This window comes from Melanostigma gelatinosum (assembly GCF_949748355.1).
Source record: "Melanostigma gelatinosum genome assembly, chromosome: 16".
In the NCBI taxonomy this organism is placed as follows: Eukaryota; Metazoa; Chordata; class Actinopteri; order Perciformes; family Zoarcidae; genus Melanostigma; species Melanostigma gelatinosum.
The window spans coordinates 8,144,100-8,164,002 of NC_136649.1; the positions used below are offsets into that span (position 1 = coordinate 8,144,100).

A 19,903-nucleotide genomic window follows, 5' to 3' on the forward strand; every position below is an offset into this window, starting at 1 on the left:
ACAACCAAGTAAACTCCATCTGGTGAGGAAGACTGTCAGATGCAGTGGAAAGCTTCAGAAAAATCTTAGTAAGTAAACCTTTTGATTGTGGGGAATCTTCAAAATTGATGTACTCGATTTTTACAGTAAGTTTGAAATTCATTTTCGTTCTGAGACTGTATGCTAAATATGAATAAAGATTTTTACACTTTTTAATTGTTCAATGGATGACGTAGCTCATGGGTACTTAACGTTGGGGGCGTCGTCTGTTCACAGTTGTGTGTTAGACACAGACTGCTAAACCACCAAAAAAGTTGTGTCATGAATTAGCTAAAAATGAATGAAGATGATGCATTACAAATCGTTTCAGTCGCCACCAGCAAGCGCAGTGATCATTTTGCACAATTTACCAAATCCTGAGGAGCACACAGATGGAGAAAAATGATTAATACCAATAGACGTGCATGAATATTTATAGCTCACTTCATAAACCACCAACTCTCTCTCCCAAATTCAAACAGAGCGATAGCGAAGAGTCCGGCCCTCGTCTCTTCTGGGTAAGTTAACATTCATAGAAGGCGTCTATGCAGACACGCTCAGCTGTTTTTGCTGCAGGGTGTTTTTGCTGCAGGGTGTTTTTGCTGCAGGGTGTTTTTGCTGCAGGGTGTTTTTGCTGCAGGGTGTTTTTGCTGCAGGGTGTTTTGGCCGGTGAGTCGCGTTTTGTTGCCGCGAGAACAAAAAGGTTCAAAACGTATTGTCTCTAAGCCGCCCCTTGTTTCACTTTGGCACAAATGACACGCAGGAGAGGCCAGGAGCAGTCTGCCACACGCCCGCGACCGAATTAGAAAGCGGATCTAATGCCAAGGCCAATGCCAAGCTAATATCGTATCAAAGAGCAGCGTTTGTCTCTTTGGGACTCTGCCTGTGAGGTGCACCGCTTAAAGGCAGGGCGGCAGAATAAAGTCAGTGCCGTGGTGTTTGAGGCTTAGGTGCAACGCTTGTCTTGTTTTCTTTGCTTCAGAAGATATTCGATGATAAAATAAACATGAAGATGGACTAAATGCTTCGCAGGGATTCTGCAGAAGCCCATTTGTAAAGAACATGTCTCTTGTTCCTCAGGTTCTCCCGGGCCGTCCACCGATCGCAGCAGAGTGTCCTCGCCACTCTTTGACAGCGGCTTACATCTAAATGGAAATGGAAACAACGCAGTAAGAGATCTATTTGATATGTCGTGCACGATGTTATAAAGTAGCCCCTTCACTTTGTGTTACCGGTGTGTTTTGACAGAATGAAGAATTCACTGCGTATATACCGTGTGATTGCTAAAATGTCACTTAAACCCGACATTAAGTCCATTAGGAGTCCATTAAGACTACCTGTGCCATTCATTTGGACCGTCTATCCTCCTGCTCCTTTTGTACCACTGTGTGTGTGTGTGTGTGTGTGTGTGTGTGTGTGTGTGTGTGTGTGTGTGTGTGTGTGTGTGTGTGTGTGTGTGTGTGTGTGTGTGTGTGTGTGTGTGTGTGTGTGTGTGTGTGTGTGTGTCCACGCACGCACACACACAGCTTGTTGGGGTAAAGTATAGCTGAGTAACACTGGGATTCATGTGAGGGTCACAAAAGTCCAGGGCTGGGCAATATATCGATGTGTGTGTGTGTGTATATATATATATAACACCGATATTGTGATTTGAGACGAGATATCTTGTTCGATTTTGGATATTGTAATATGATATTATGGCACAAATGTTGCCTTGTCCTGACTATTCTAGCTATTCTATAGTTAGTTTTTTATGTCCACATTACTGATGATTATTTATCAACAATCTTACAATGAGCCTCACTGCATTATTGACTAGATCTCACTTAACATCAGAGGGCAGCCGGGGGAATAAAGATACGAGTAATCGACTCTATTCATTGGCTATAGAGACTCAGTTGTTATCATTCTAGCTAGCTTGGCAGGGCTAACCGCTAGTGGGGGGGCAGCAGCAGCAGCGCTATCTGCTGCAGCCTGAGCCTTTTAGGACTGTGGCTCGTACAAATCTGCTTTGACTTTGACATGTAATTAAATGTGAATTCATCCATAATGTCCTCTGCGCAGCACGGTGTTTGGCTCTCCAGAAATGTGGGGGCCAGCCCCGATGGCTGACTGCTGTGGAGCTGATCTCTTGGCAGAGGGAGGGAAATTAAACTTATCTCAGCCAAACTCTCCCTGTTCGTAGGTCAGAGGGTAATATGAGGAAACCAGGGTTGTCGATTTTTCAAGCATTGATTATGCGTTAGCTGTATCTACAAACTGTCCCTGTTTTCATAGCCACACAGCTGGACGAAAGTCACAAAGTTGAATATGGGGAATTATTCATTTTTCACGTCATGTCGACATGTGACACCGTAGCAATACAGCCTCAGAAATGCCTCCTGTGTAAAGCCACAACAGTCCAATCAGCCACTGGGCTCTCTCCGGATTAAAAAAGAAGTCTGAATCGTTCATTTCGTTCCATGTTCTCCTGCAAACATGTTATTCGCTCCCTGACCTTGCTTGATATAAGAGTGGAGAAGGCTGTGATTGCAGTGTATGCTCCTGTGATGATGTAGTGGCAGCTGATTCCACAGAGGGGCATTTCAATCATAACAAAGCTCGTGTCTGCTCATAACCACAAAATCAGTACTGGCTTCCAAAAAACATTTGGTAAATTCCCTATATTGCTGTCCCCATCCTAGAGAGAGGTGTTCAGGTAACACTCATAATGACCGAATGAGATCTATAAGTACGTAGGTACAGCTGTGTCGCGCTTGCTGCAGAAATATCTGCATCGTGACGTCTATATGCAACGTTTAGCCAGAAGTGCACTATAACGGCGGAGCAGTGGAGAATATAAAAGGTAAATGTTTGCTTCCTCTCTCTAAAGCCCATCTTCCACAGTTTTAATAGTAAGTATTGAGAAGGCTGCACATTAGTATAGTTATCTAGAATGAAAAGAGTAGCCATGAAGACTGCATCGCTCGGCCGTCATTTGACATGAATAATTCAGAGAACGCATGGAGGACAGCAGGTGGCCACTTTAACCTTTCATAGACAATCTAGATTTCAAGTGTTTCCATTTAACGTCCTTTGCAGGAGCTGGAGGCCAAACATCCCTGTGCACCACGGGCCTTTGCATCGTCTGCATTTCTTTCCATTTCCACTATGTGCACTTTGGTTTATCTGAAGTGTATAAAAAAAAGTCCATGACACATCATGCAAAAACCAAACAAGGCTTGACTCAGTGCGACATATCGGGGCAGCAGGGATCTTTTTTTCTCTGGTTGAAGTTCAAGACTCTGTGACTGACAAACATAATTAGCCAGGCGGTTTCCTCCCCACAGAAATGAGATTTAAGCATCGAAAAAACACAAAATATAAGAGCAGGCCTCCAGTTGAAGTCAAGTGTTTTTCTTCTTTCCTCACGAATAAGGACTATTATGTCAGTGGTTGCTTTTGTTCTTTGAGTAATTGCTTGTTGTGGTGTTTTTTTCTTCTCTCCCCAGTGCAGTATGAGCCCTGAATCCACTTTAATGTTCAGACCATAATGATAGGAAGCCTCCAGATTTGCAGGAAAGTAGGGCAACTCATAACTTTTTATTTATTTTTTCCACCAAAAGAAGAAAAAAAAAGACATTGCATGCCATTGCGAATTCTGCATCCTACGAAATAGTCTGTAATGGAATGGGTCATTAAGTCTGAGCAATGGTTGGAATGGTAAAATCCTCAGACGTACTGCACAACTTCTGCACATTGTGTGTCGAAAAGATGAACTGGATGTTTCTGATTCATGTCTTCAGCTGTTGACTCTCGCTTTGAGCAAGGGTTATCATTTTCTCATTTGAGAATTGTCCTCATAAAAGGCTAGGAAATTGTGGGACTAATTTAAAGTTAACAACGATGATGCAAAAGACTGTACAAAAGCTTTCTCACTGAGAATTCTCACTAAACTCTGCAGCTCTACGGGGCGTTTTAGCCTCTTTCAGCTCATCGTGTTCATTTTTCGGTTGACTCGCCATCGCTCTCATCAGCTTCGTGCAGGACACATCGTATGTACGGTAGATTGATGCACGTAACGCCGTACCAAAATTAACAAGCGCAAGTTCCACCCGCAATCCTTTGAGCCATACGACGTTGGCAACATTCGCTGAAGCCAGCACGGCGAGCTGATTGGCGCGTGAGTCAGTCGCACCATGGCGAGCGCAAATGAAACTCTTGGGGTTGGAAGACCAAATGGTTTGAGTGCACGCTAACTTGCAATTCAACAAACGGAGAGACTTTAATGCATCGCTGCTGAAGCTTTAATGTTCCTTTTGTTTATGGTTGCTTGTGCTGGAGCTGATGGTTAGACCGGCTGTGTGCCAACTCTTCTCTTCAACACCTTCCCAAGTAATGTTGCAGGCCACCTGCCAGGTGCAAGGCTGTGCATGGGGATGTGTTTTTTTTACATAACCTTGACAATATTCACAAAAATACTCATCACCCAGAGACACATTAACACTCATAGAGGTATGAGCAATGCTCCATGCATCCCTGGGACTATTGTGCCAAATGTCACCACACGTTTTTTTTTTCTGAAACATTAGCAGTAAATGCTTTTGATTTGAGGTCCTCAGAAGGAAGAACTTCTTCTAGACTCACCATTTTTTTTTTATTAAGGCTCAACAAACTCGGGGAGAAACGATAGAGTAAGAGACAGCAATTTCTGCACTGACAGCAGACCCAATAAACCCGAATGCAGCGCACCCACAAGGGGCACAGTGGGGTGAGGCGGGTGATGCGCCCATTTTCTTGACAGAAAAATGAATTGCTTTTTTTTTTTTTTTTAGTTATCCTCGTATCACTCTCTATTCCTGTACATTAAACTGCTGGATGCTGCAAGGCCAGCTGAGTTTCTCCATCGGGGAGCGGGGGTATTGGAACTCATTCTGGAAATGTAGGAAAAAGTAGTCAAAAAAAAGGGGAGGCAAGTTCAGAAACAGTTGATACAACAAAAAATGTATTGCCATATCTCATCACAAAAGGACTCCTCCAATGCTGCACGGCAGCAAAGAACACCACCTCATGGAATAATTGTTGTCATGCAGGAAGCTTTCCAATGTGTAGCCCAATCATAGTGTAATGAGCTCTTTCTCACAGGTGTCTCTTAGTAATTACCTGTAGGAACTTACCTGCAATCTAAAGAATAGTAGTTAATAGCTTTGCTTGGAAACAGTTTTACTACACGTTCCATCTCGGAGCTTTTCTACCACTTTGGTCCAGACTGAAATCGCTCAACAACTGTCGGTTTGATTGTCATTAACTTTGGCACATTCATGGCCCCAAGAGGATGACTCCTACCATGACAGCACAATAGGATCGATGCCTGACATTGAAACCAAATTGAAAGCGCTGGTTTTTATTAATTGCTGACATGACCGATTTAAATCTGGCGCCTGGGATTAAGTTGTCAGTCGATTCATATAATGAAACAGTTACACTAATTAACCACTGGAAACCAGACCACCTCATGGCATTTTTCTTTATATATTCCAACAGTTGTACAATATGTTGTTCTGAACATGTAAGTAAAGTTCAAGAAAAGCGTTTGCTTTCATAAAGAAACAAAATTATCTTTTTAATTATAAAACCCGCCCGTCCTCTGAGAGCCATCACGCGAGAGAGAAAAAGACTTGAAATTAAACCACCCACATCCGTTCGAAACACCTCCTCTTCCGTTTATCCTGATTCCTATTGGCTAACTCCAGGAGTGTATTCTGTCTGTCTGCCTTTCTGTCCCTGAGTTTACTAACACATTCAATGACCGTCAGTTACGGTTTAATCCTTCTATGATAATCCTTCAGTATAAACGTTAAACTTCTGCAACTTTGACAAAAGCTTCATGTCTCAAATTCTACTTCTAGCTACTAATCCTAAAACACTTTATGCGTATCTTACTATGCATTTCCAAAACCCTTATGATTATGACTAATTATGAATTATTAAATATGAATAATTGAACACTTTTATTATAGCTACTAAACAGTTATATGCTCAAATTTCTTACAGAGTGACTTCATCCTCTGCTCTCGACAACATTACTTCACTACATCTTTAAACAGCAAATGGTTGTTTGCTGCTTTATGAATTATGCAAATGTAAGACCAGATGAAACAAAACCAAATATAATTGTCTTCATAATTTGTCTTAATGAGGCTTAAAGGAACATTAAATATGGTTTCTTGCGCTACAAACTCTCATGACACGCAGTCTTTCATGAGTCTCCTTTAAAGGCCTGCCTTGCTTTCCCGCCTGCAGCTGACAGTGGACCGTTTGTAGTGGTGGAAGACAGTTTTCTGTAAATCACCTTGGAAGTCCAACCTTGACAGATTAGAGCGAGATGGTGTGTTGGTAGGAGGGCTTCAGGGGGTTTACAGAAAGTACCTTTCCATGATGTAATGCGCTTTTACTGGACTGCATTTGTATGTACATTATGTGCTTGTAGAAGTTAATACAGTCCGATCGCATGCAAAAAGACCATTTCTTGCACGTTGTCGAGACTAACATGTGGTAGGTGAAGCTTCTGAGGTAGATTCTGGTATCCTTATGAAAGCACGTATGAAATGACTTTGCATTGCTGGCGAACAAGGACGTCCTCATCTCTCAGCTTTTACTTAGAATTCATTTCACTTACAAGTGCAAGTTGGGTAGAAATCTCCCAACAGTCTCAAAGGAGGTGTCGGCACACAGCTTGAAATATTGTGAACACGAATCCTAAAATGAACCCACACAAGGTTTTGCTTCAACTGAAAAGATGACGAAAGATGTTTTGAAGAATTTCCCTTGTATGTTCTTTTGATAGACTCAATTTAAACGTATATATTTATACTAGTTTCATCACAACCAGCAAAGATGACATTTAATAGTACAGCTAACCATGTTAACATATTTATCACCACATTACTCCGCATGAAAGAGACTATATTAAACCTTGCAGTACTTGGTTGTTACCGAAGCAAGCCTTGTGTTTGCTGGCACCGGTGAGCGCATTTTAACATCAGACATGCTCATGGCTAACATTAGCCAACTGCAAGCTTGCATTATTTTTAGCAGCAAATGCGACCAAATTGGAGTTGCTAATTTACAAACATTTATAACATTAGATAGATAATGGCATTCACATGTCTGTGGTTAAAAAAAAATCAACCTACCAGGAGCAATAAGCTTTCTGACCATAACTTAATGTTGAATTAAAAAACCTTTGCTATCTGGCTTTGGTGGATCCCTGACTTTTTCTCCAATGCCACCTGGAGGTGGCACCTCGTTTTTCTTTCGTGAAATAGCTTGATGAATATCATGAAATTTGGTTTAGGTATCGATGATGGCGCATTTGGTGATTTTGAGTTTTTCCTCAAGCGTCACCTGGTCAAAAGTTTCCACATGTTCATTGAAATAGCTCAACACCTACTAGATGAGACATTAAAAAAAAAATCTTTGTTCAGTCTGTTGGTTTCAGACCAAATACCTGCAAAGCATCATTATCAACCTTGTCATCAACCTCAGTTGTGCTTTATGTTTAGTGCCAATTAACAGTTGGCATGCTAATGTGCAAAACCAAAAATGTTGACCACGGTAAACGTTGTACCTCCTTAAAAATCAGCATGCTAGCATTGGCATTGCGAGCATGTTAGCATTTACCTTAAAGTGCTGCTTTGTCAAAGTACAGCCTCACCGAGCCGCAACCATGGCTATACACATTCGTCCTCAGATGTCTACTGTGACTGACCCATTGATAACAGTGTGTCTTGGTTGTTGTTACAATGCAAGAGAATGTCGTGGTTGACGTTTTTCCTCTCCGAGCACTCTCACGACTGCAACATCTTCCTCATCTGTAGGTGATTAGAATTCGCCAAGCTTTGTCGTCAGGAGGCTCTCTCGACATTGAAATGACTGATATCATTTTCCTTTTCCATTGCACCCTGGTCACTTTATTCATTTACATGCTTTTAAATAATTATGGTTCACCACTGAAGTATCTGTATTCATGGTGGAGTGTTTGAATGAATGAAGAGCAACACTGTGGCTTGAGTTCCTGTTTTCCGGCTCCTCAGTAGAAGCACGTCTGTGTAATCCACTCGGACGGCCTGATGGCTTTCAAGGGCCTGCCACCTCACCGACTGCACTTGAGGCTCAACTAAAACAATGTTCTTCTGGGTGGACATAAATGGAACGAAGGGTGGTTTCTACAGAAATGTAGTAATTACTGGTAAGGAGCTGACAGGGTTCTGCATGTGACATGTACTTCAGCAGCAACATTTTGCAGAGGTAGGCAGTTTGCCGCTTCTCACTATTCCACCCCAAGGCTCTTTTAATGCTCTGATAATATGTTCAGCCATTTTGAACGCAGGGCAAGGCAGGTGATTTGGTTATTTTGTGATGAACACACCTACCTGTACTGTGTGTGTATAATGCTACCGGGGCTACGTCAGGTGGTGTGCCGTTGTTTTGGGTTTTTGTGCTGACAGGTAATCTTTCTCTATAGCGTCACTCATTTGATCCCTAAGCTTGTAACTCATTAGATAATCTGTTATAATGCATCTGTTCTTCATTAAGTGCGGTGTGATTTGCATTAAAGTGGCACTCTTCCAGCGAGCAAAGCTTTTTTGCAACATATTGTGCTTCAGGAGCTTTTAGAATGGATGCTTTTTGATGCGCTGCCATCAGTCTTAGAGGGTGTTTCATTCATCTTTTACATTTTTAATAGAGGCATCTGGAACACAATCTGGTGTTCTATGCTGTGAGCCACAATTCTGACTTTGATATCAGCAGTAATCAAAATTGCTTAAAAGATTGCTGAAGTATAAATATCCTCCACCACACTTTTTATTAAAATTTATACAAGTTCTAAACCAACCAGTGCTTTAGACTCCATTCTAAGCTGTTCGGTCTGCTTCAAAGCTGTGTTTTCAGCATGATATACAAGTCTGAGTTCTGGTATTATTCCCGTGGTTACTCCTGTACCGGAGAGACCTAACCTCTGTCCTCAAACTCTAAGCAATAACAGACCCATTTCAAATCTGGCCATCATGTTTAAACTGTTAGTGGTGACTAGCAGCATAGATGGCAGATGACAATCTTGATGAGTTTCAGTCAGTTCAGATTCAAACACGGTACAGAAACTGCACCTACCGGGGTAGCAAAGGACTTCTCCACTAACTGCCATTGATTGTGATCTTACGTCTATCCTGCTATTTTTAGATTTGAGTGACATGTTTGACATGTCATAGAAATCATGGCGGTATCGTCGGTCTTCAGGAGCTTGCCTGGTTCTGCTCATATCAGAGTAACGGTACACAACAGTGCACAGTCTACAAGTGTTTTCTAAATAATACACGATTCAAATTTAGTGCTCTTCCTACGCTGCTTAAAGACCACAAATCAAGCCAGATCTCTTGGTGTAGTCATGTGTTCAGACCTACATTGTTCACTTTAAGATCATATCACGATATAAAGGACTCGTCTTTACAGGATTTAGAAAAAGTTGTCCCTGTGTTTATCTTCAGTAAGCTCAATAGACTACTGCAACCCTGTCTTTACAGGCCTCAGATCAGACAGCTGATTCAGAACGCTGCTGTTAGAGACTCACTAAGACCAGGAAAGTAGATCTCATCAGTGCAGTGCTCAGATCTGAACACTGGCTTCCTGTTCCTCAAATAGTTTACTCTTAAATTCTACGGATGGTTAACACATCCCTGAATAGGTTAGGGCTAAATTACATTTCTGATTAAAACGAAACATGGAGAAATAGCGTTCAGCTTTTATGCACCACAGATCTGGAACAGACTCCCGGAAAAGTTCTTCTCTGACTCTTATTTCTTCAGGGCTTGATACTTTTCTCAGCAATGACCCATTATTTTATTTCAGTTATATGCAGGCTTTAAGCTATTGTCAAAAAAGAAAACTTTAGCACAAATGACTTGAATGGGAGACACTGTTTACAAGCAGAGTGGCCTATCGAATGTGATCTGAGCAGCAGACTGCTAATGAAGGGAAAGTAGTAGTTAGCCGTTATAGTTATAGTGTAATGATGTAAAGTGCGTTCTAAAGTCTTGCCTGCCGCCACGTGTATCGCAACCATCAGGAAGTACCCATAACCATGCCACATTAACACATTTGTTATTAGCACATTTAGGCTGCAATGGTGGCTTTTTCTAATGCTCATTTACTGCCGATGAAAAGCCTGAATGCACCTGTGTGTTTGCCACAGTCAGAGGCTCATACTGCAGGCCCACTGCTTTCAAAAACCCATTAACAGCTCACAGAGACACACTGCTGCCAAGATTAATGTAATCCATTCATTTAGAAAAACTGTATTTTTCCCTACCATGCCTGAATAACACCACTAGACTTCAAGAGACATTGGACGTTATTCACAAACTGTGCGTTCGCACAAATCTATGCTTAAACGTGTAAACACTTTACTCGCAAATCCGGGATTCATCAACATTTCATTTCCTGAATTTGTTCTAACTCTGCGAACAAATTTGGAAACTGCCTCAAATTATGAAGTCTCGATCCGTTCTTTTTATGTAAACACACACCTTTTTCTAAAGGAGCTGTATTTAACATTCTGAGCATGAGTATAGCAGCAAACGACTTCTATCTATGCAAGGATCGTGGAATAATGTTCTACCTGAGCAGAGAAGCCACTCTCCCTTTTCTATGTGTTGTCTCAGGCTGCGCGTGCTTTTAGTGCATGTTGGTGCATGTGAGCGTGCCACACTGGTTAGCTCAGGGCCGCTGCTCTGCCGTGCTCTCATACGGGAGTAACGGACGATAACGTCATCCTGTCCGACAGCGTTGTGGCGGAAGCGTAGTACCCGCCCGCCGTTTCCCCCTCAGGGAAACACCGTTAACTCCGTCACTACTTTCGCCATAGTTTGCGCTGTTAGCGGCCAGCTTGACGTCGGCATGTTGAGAGGCAATCAAAATGCTCCCGATCTCAGATCTTGCACCTTTTACTAAATGCATCTCATATTGTAACCACATTAATTCTAAAATGCTTTAATGGACAACAATATTTAAAATCTTTCATCCTCGATTGTTTGAATTGAAATATTTGTTATATTTCAAATACTTCAATTGAGGTTTTCGAATGACGCTTCCAATGTCTGTCATATTTTATGATGCCATCACAGACGATTTGATGTTGTTGTGGTTATGTCAATGTAATTTATGGTGCTGTTCGATTGCTACTATTAGATAAAATCCTGTTTTGAATTTTAGAAATGATTACCTCTTCATCTTTTTTCAACACATGTTGACTTTTGGACTTTACAATGTCCTGGAGTTATTATAAATGTTTGGATCACTCGGAAATGATGCCGCCACCACCGAAATCTAATATTACACACAGCATAGTACTAACAATATAGCCTCATCTTTTACAGAAACAGCAGAATATATAGACGTGGAAAAAATTCGTTAGAGCCCTATAATACAACCCTGAAATAAATAACCTCCGGGTGAAAGTCCTTGCTGGATGTCATTATTTTCACCCTCATTTCTCCCACTTATGGATGATCCTCTGGTGGAGAGGCACTCATCTCGGGCTGGCAGATCAGTGGTCATTGTCCTCCTACTCTACCTGTTTCCTTGTTTTGCTTTTCTCTTTTTGCATAAACTTTAATATTAAACCATTTATTTTTTAACCTGAGCCACAGTCTTCTTTTAAAAACAAATGTAATCTTTTTAACTCTCGTGGAAACACTTTTCTGCCTCCCACCTCGGACAATATATAAATTTCTTCAGTATGTTTATTTCCGTTTCTTTTACAAAATTGTATCCATGATAAACTTTGAGGCAAGCACATTTCCTGATCTAGAGAAATGGGAACGTGGCAGCAGGCTGATTGCAAAAACGCGGCACAGGGTTGTTCATTCAGAATTACTCTGATTGCTTACAATCTCATCTTTTGTCAGTACTGCTGATCTTATTACTAACAAGTATTGGACATTTGTAATTTTCATGAAACATTTTTTTAAATACCTTAATTCTTTTGGCCTCAAATTTCTCCATAATTGGCAGCCAGAGAAAAATAGAAAAAGCGGTACTAAATCCCATATACCGCAACATAAATTGAAGCTTTAAAATGTTTTGGGACAATAATCCACAATTTAAGAAAGCTAGCAGCAGCAAAACCAAAGTGTGTAGCGTGTGTCTTAAAAGGAGAGAATCAGAACTGTTAATCATGTATTTGAGCGATCGTTTCATGACAAGACGGTGAGATAAGATAATATCTCCTATGTGGGAGATGATGTATCGCACGGTCTCGTAGGAGATAAACTTCATTGTTTTCAACCAACATTTCCCGCAAAAACAAAATAAAAATCGCTGCTTTTTAGAGCTTCCGTAGCAGTCATAAAGAGGTGAGGGAAATTGAACATAATTAGGAAAGTTTCTACAACCTCAGGTGAGACAAGCCCTCAGTGAAAAGACAGTGTGTGCGTGCGTGTAGTAGCTGTCAAGGCATTAATTAGGCAAGGTTGAAGGTGCAGATTTTACCCTTGAAGCAATTCTCAGTGTCAGTCTGTCATTTTGATGTCTACGTACTGCTACATTCCATACTACTGATTAATTTGGGTCAAGACACAAATTCTTTGATCGTGTAAATGGTGCAACTGTTTCACACGGACCACATCCTCCGTGATCAAAAGGATCGGGAAGCTCATTGGCATTGTTCATGTATTCCATGCAGGCTCCATCACCCCCTTCGCCCTCAGCTAATGGGCCAAAGTATGAGAAGCGCTGGCTGGATGCCGTCTCCCTGCCCCTGTTGATGGGCAGAGTCTCCAGATACAAAGCTGCCACAGATCAATTAAGGTAAGAGTAATCCAGCATGATATTCACCTCCGAGGTACACCGTTCACTGAGCACAGTTGTTTGCTTAGCAAGCACTTTTCATTTAAGCGAGGGGACGTTAATGCCAATATCTATGCGCAGGCATAAACAGCTTAAAAGGTCACCGCAGCTGTGAGGCTCGGGCTCAGGTGTGCTGTGAGAACACTGGGCGAGCTCGTTAATGCGTTTGATTATTATGCCTGTCCTTTGTTGTATCGATTTCCATTCATACAGTGTTTTATTTCTAAGGTGAGGGACACAGAAGTGGTGGATTGTTTTTTTTTGCAGAAATTACAGATGGTGCTGCTAACATTTGGCAACCATTACTGTCAGATATCGTGTAGCATGCTACTATACAAGGCTGAATCACATTCAGTTATTTCAACTCACTCCTACATGTTCGTATGTGTGTGTGGTAAACTCATGACAGACACCAATTACAAAATTGGTGTTATGAAAGTCTGACAAGTTTTCTTTATATTTGGATAACATTGCTGGTCTAAATCCAACCTGTTTGGTTTTAATAATACACTAATATTCAAAGTTAAATAGTGGTGCCATTTGTTTATGGACTGACTAACAATGCATGGTTGTATGCAAATATTGAGCCGAATGAAATATGTCATTTAATATAATTCCTTATCATTTCCTGGACTCTTGCTGAGAAGTCTGCTGCTCGTTCAGGTGTGTCTAGTTGCACAATTCAGGTACATAATGATAAATGAACAATGGAAGTCTGTGCTGCAGAGTTAATTAGAAATGTTTATTCAACTTGTTTATTGGACACCTCATTGGGTATTATCCAATTTAAAGCCACAGGCAGCTGTCCATGATAAGGTAAAATGCCATACTGTACCCATAATGCCGTACCCAATATTTTTAAGTAGCGCCAACGCAGTTCTGCTGCCCTATTCCCTGACTTATATGTGGAACAGCTTCTCATTCATGCAGGGATGGATGAGAAGCTGTTCCACATATAAGTCAGGGAATAGGGCAGCAGAACTGCGCTGGCGCTACTTAAAAATATTGGGTACTCCTTCTCCAGGGATATCTAAACCTGCTCCAAAGCTCTCTTCAAATTAAATTTTTAACGTCCAATCTTTCTCGGTGTCTGCCAGTTGCTCCTGCATCAGCAGTGGCAAGTCCTTTGCGCTTTCCAGTGCACATGAACTCCAAGGGTCACGGACCCAGTCAAACCACTCAAAAGAGAAAATAATGGCTAAATATCTCCCAGAGATTTTTCATATCCTGATATAGAGTCCGTACTGTAGGAAAATGTCAGACGGGTGTAAGGTTGTAGTCGGCTCCAGCACAACCACTCCAGATCAACTCTGTTTTTCATATCTGTCCGCTTTAAGGCAGCTGACATTTGAACCTGTGGTTACACTCGTACTAAAATCCATACGGTACAAAAGAACAGAGGCGGAGGATGCCAAACACATGCCGGATCATTGATAATGATAGTAATTATGTCGGGAGCTATAATGGCACTCATAATAACCATCATTATGACTCGGCCGACAAACATCAAAAGGAAACATAAAGGCACTTTGAAAAATGTACTGTTGAGTCAGTGAGCAGCGTACACCAAAAGAAAACTATTAAAACAAATATATTCTCTGTTTGTTTTCTGTCCTAAATAGCAACACTGGTTCTCTCCTTTTGAGACAGTTATTGAGTCATTAACATAATAACGATGTTGCTGCGGACTGCTAAGGTCAGTCTGAGTGAGATCTTTTTCTCTGACTCTGAAAACAGGCCAGGAAACTATACAGTCTATTCAGTGTGAGGGGAGCGAGCTGTCAAATTAGCCCCAAGTTAGCCTGAGCAAGAGCACTCTGCTAGCTGCTGAAACAGTTACACTATAGGAAACTGTGTATATAGTAACAGACTCGGCAAACTCTACCACAGCAGGTAACCTGCATCAGCAAGAAGAGGGAAAAGGAAGGACCCCGCGAAGGACGGAAGACATACAGTGATAAAGCACTGCTTCTGGCGGTCAGTAAGGATGAAATGGAACGGCAGCTTTTCATCTGTAGCACAGCCCACATGACTGAAGACTGCTCGCATACCTCGGACTTCCTCTTAGCCTCCAGGCTTTATTTGGATAAAGCAACAATCCTGTAATGCTAATTCTGCCAGATGTCAAGTCCTCAACAGTTTAATGACTGCTTTGCCTGCGGAGTAAAAAAACTATTTGAGTGTGTTGATGAGATTTGGAGCTCAGTCGCACTAAACCCTGACAACTCAGTGCTGAATGTGGAATAATATGGAGTTCAGTCAATAAGGAGCCCTGGAGGCAGCGAGCACGTCAATATCAAGAGTTTGCTCTGCATACTCATGGCCGACATGAGTATATCAGGATGCAGAAACACAGATCAGATCAGGGTGGATCTTAACGGGGGTCAACAGCTGAGATGATCTCAGAGGAACGTGGTGAGACCTATTGATTGTTTGTTAGTATCATTTATGCTAATCCCTCCTGTTCTTAACATAGTGCCGTCATGATCCGATGATTAAAATGTGTCATTTTACGAGTGACTTATACAAAAATATTAAAAATAATTTATAATAATAAAAAACAGTTTGAACTTGATTAGAACACGGCTACAGACTACAACTGCAAGTTGCTGTGGCTTTATACCTTGAACACTGATGATTCTGTTGCCTTTCACATTTGCCAGAACGCAAGGGAATGTTATCTCTTGTTCACGTGAACGACGAGAGAGAACTGTTGTGAGATTAGCGGAGAGGGAGCCGGGCAACGGAGAACCTCCGCTGTACAAACATTGTGTGAGTGTGAGGTCAAGTGCTCCTTCATACATTTTCCCGGTTAGCAGACTAGCAAAGGAACCTCAATTATTTCTTTCTTACTTACTTACTTTCTATTTTGTTTATTTTAAATTAATTCTGAGAATCTTATATATTGGATCTATTACATTTAATTAGCTTTTTTTTCTCTGACTAGTTTATAAATAAGTAAAAATAAACATTCTCAAACTCAAATCTATTGACCACACCTTCATTTCAAGTAGACATGTGTGGCCACTAGTGGTTTAGTTACAGTTTGAGCTATGGAAGAAGCATGGAAATAACATATTTGTTGTGATGTGTTGTCTCACATTACGTAGAGCAGGTTTGGAGTTTTGTTTTTATTTCTGTTATTTCTCTGTGAAGGTCTGCTAGCACCAGACTGTAATGTTGTTAATTTAGAGGCAAAATCGATTCATCAGTGCTGACGTTTTGAGGGGGAGGAGAAAGCCCCCAGTAAGATCGCCAAACTTTGTAGCTGTCTTTTGAAGACACTGTATATTTGTCCTATTGGCAAACAAAATAAGCCAACAAGTTTGCTAATTGGCTGTTATCTTTCTGAGCTAAGAAGTTTGCTATGTTTTCCCTCCTCAATAACTTTTTACTGAACAAAATATCAGGGTGAGTCACCAGAACAGAGAGAGGCTAACACTAACCAGGCTAGTTAGCTCTCCAGCTACAGCAGTTAGCTAACTAGCCCTGCTAGTCACTGTGTCACAAAGCCTCTTGGACCTACTTTTTAGATCCATATCGAAATGTAATATATCATATAATCGGTGCTTTTCCACTTCATGTCATTAAGCCTTCCACGGTTCAGCTGCGTGCAAATACGCTTTGTTTCCTTGAAGTAGCCACCAATCATCAGCCACCCTCATTGAAGTTGTGATCACGATTGCAACTCCCAGTTCCAGGATAAGGCATGAGGGGCGACTGCAACTGTTGATGGGAAGGTGTCGTTGACTCGGCTAATGTTGATGTGGACTCTGCACACCATGTTGTTGTTGTATCTGTATCCTCATACAATGATCTAGTGATCCTTTCTTGTACGTATGGTCCCAGGTGGGATGACAAATTGTTTTTCTCAATTGCACAATTTACTGGGGAGTTGCTTTTTGTTCATGTATAAAAAAGGAGTCTGAATACACGGCCACATGCCTAGCTGGCAGTGAAAAAGCAGAGAGCAGGCCTTGTTTCCTTCCTTTGCACCGATTCTCCAGGCAACACTGAGTTGTCAGACCAGGCACTGACAGTGAGGTACTCTCAGCTGTTTGTTTGAGCTGTCCAAACTGACAAAGGGTAAAAGGTGTAGAAACTTGCAAATGAATGCAGCCTTTTGCATATATTAGCCATCAGTTATATTGGAATTAATGAAAAGAATATGATGTTAGACTTTTATGATCCAGTCCTGTCTTTATTGCAGCTGTGTTACAAGTTTGAACAGTGTCATTCATTCAAAAGCATGTTTCTATCATTAATTCTGGTGAAAACAAATAGCCCAAAAGCTTTTCCATTTCCCTGCGTCACGAATCAGTAAACATGGCACATTTCCCCTCTCATTGCTGTTATAGCTAACAGCTGGATTCCCCCCCAATATTTTTCATGCATGTTGTCCAGGTGAGATGACGCTGGTCCATCTCAATGGGTTTATTACTGTCTAGTCAGCAGGTGAAGCACAGCGGTGCAAATGTGAGAGACTCTCACTCCCCCGAGATCAAATCTCTCAGTGAGGATTTCAGGTCTGCTCGCTGAAGGTGACAGGATTGTGTTCTCATGACATTGATCCGCCAGCTGTCTGTCACTTTGATTCATCTCTGCCTTTGGAGCTCTTCATTCACTGCACTCTCATCCCTTCTTGCATTCCACCCTCATCCCCATTACTGCATGCCCTCAAAGGGTTTGCATTGATTGAAAGGGATCTAACTGATCTACTGTAGATACTGTCTAATGTCATTTCATCAGTTGCTCACTTTATCGCTGCAGTTCTCAATAAAAGAGAAGAAGAGAGATGCCGATGCCTTGCAAGACAAATCATCGAAAACACTATTTCCGAACATCTTTTAGTGATGGTTTACAGCTGTGCAAATCGCAGCATAAAGCTAATTTGGGTCAGGCACACTGACGGAAAGAATTTGCCCCATTATTTAATAAAAAACAAATGAAAATCACCCCTGGAGAGCCGCTGGGTCAGTACACAGCCAGCGGAACATACGATTTTAACAAGCCGATTGTAGATGCAGTGTGAAAGTCATGCTCACCAGAGGATTGGTTAGGAATGCTGACTTTGTAACATCCAACCTTGAGGAGCTGCTGAGTGTGTGTGTGTGAGAGAACTGTTTGGTTAAGGAGCTGTCTTAGGCAATTTCCCCCCTACACTGTGCTTTCGGTTCCTTCTATTGTTTCTGTTTTTCAGCCTTCACCTCACGTACCTCCACAACATCTCCCCGCTTCTCATGTGCCAAGGGTCAACATTTCTTCGAGCCTTTACGCATTCCCCCTAATGTTGCAACGTCTCCACTCCATCCAATGGGATCCATCGCATAAAAAGTGCTACCATGTTAAGCGATCCCATTCGACGGAGTGGAGACTTTGCAATGCAGGGGTCGTTTTTTTGGGGGGGGGGGGGATATATCAATCTTCTCATATAACGCTCTTCCAGAAAGCATGTGTGTATTTTCACGAAATGCTGAACTATTTCTTTAAGCTTTTGACTGAAGCTGCAACTTTACAGTATATTCAAGGGCTCCCCCGCACTGTAAAACGCAGATAACTTCGTTTTCCTTTCAATTGGAGCAAGTAGCTGAGTCATGCTTTATTCTTGTAAAAACAGTTGTAACCTTGTCACAGAGAGGTTATCAGATCATTCCCAGGATTTGAAGGACTCAAGTGCCTCTCCAGAGGATCAGTTGTGAAGACGTTTTGATAACTAGTTGTCAAAAGCCCATCAAGCTCATGTAAGAAGTGTTGCTGCAGCCCAAGTCTTACCGCCTGAAGTAACAACAGCAGTAACAAGCAGCTCAAGCGTCAATCAGCGCGATGTGTCTCTCAATCTACACTGCGCCCGTCTAATCGTGACCTCTTCTCTCCTCCAGGTCCAACTGTTTTGAAGTCTTCGCCTTGGATGGAGCCAGCGCCAATATTCTTCAGTTTTGCACCGCTGCAGAAAGCACCGACTGGCTCCAAACAATATCTACAAATATCAATGAGTTGACACAGGAGAACGTAAGTCCATATCTAAACATTAGAGACTTGCCTCGATCTTCCCGCAGGTCTTTATTGAAAAAGAAGGTGAAATGGAAGAACCCAAAAAATAGTGATTTTCACATATTTGTAATCATTAGAAAGTTCATTGTGTAATTACTGTCATAAAATTGTGTAATGTATTTATTTTGATGTGTTCTTAAAGAAGCTGATATAATACATCATTTGATTGAATTTCTGTGGTTGTTTTAAGTGATCACAATGGCCAGATTATTAGTTTATGTCATAAAAAAATATTCAGATTGTGAGTTTTTGTCTATTATCCACTTGTGTGTTTTCTTTCAGTCCGTAACACCATCTTAGTAAAGCAAACGTAGAAGCATGTAATAGATATGTTTTGCCCACAGTTGCCACATGTATTTACCCCTGTTTGATTTCTCACAGCCACATAACCGACAGCAGCACTAGCATGGTTTTGATAGACCCTTCCTGACGAGCACTCATTGAGTCACAGTGGCACCTAACCCTGCTGACACAAAAAGAGCTTCTCTCATACCTAATTAATGACTGCAAAGTAGTCATTCGGCATGTGCACTGCACTCACTCACTCACTCACTCACTCACTCACTCACTTTGATTATCACACTGATGATGTGACGCATTTTTGTCGAGGATGCAGACGTACTGTATGCCGTCGATCGCACAGCTGCCTTTAAAAAAAAAATAAGTTTGATTAATTCATGCCTGCAACTAGGGCTGGGCGATATGGCCTAAAAAAAAAATCTCCGATTTTTTTACAAAAAATCCGATTCACGATTTAAATCGATTTTTTTCCCCCAAAATTTTTTGCAGATGACAGAAGCTGTTGAAAACAATTTTTTCTTTTATTTTGTGATGATTTTCCCAAGTAGGTTGATAAAAATAAAGTGCAAACAAAACCTGAACATTGTAGAAAGGTGCCTGTAGTATACAAAAAGTATTTGGTCACTCTTTTGTTTGCCTGAATCATTTA

The 19,903-nt window shown here is 41.4% G+C and overlaps 1 protein-coding gene across 1 annotated transcript in view; it reads left to right on the plus strand.

The window, feature by feature from the left end:
• The window catches only part of sntg2 (syntrophin, gamma 2), a gene marked incomplete at both ends in the record, with an annotated part of 72,007 nt that overhangs the window by 30,791 nt on the left and 21,313 nt on the right, over nt 1-19,903 (plus strand). The window contains 3 exons of the mRNA XM_079286108.1: nt 1,099-1,187; nt 12,740-12,864; nt 18,783-18,912. Of these exons, the coding sequence (XP_079142234.1) occupies nt 1,099-1,187; nt 12,740-12,864; nt 18,783-18,912 (344 nt within the window). The remainder of the gene's footprint in view (nt 1-1,098; nt 1,188-12,739; nt 12,865-18,782; nt 18,913-19,903) is intronic.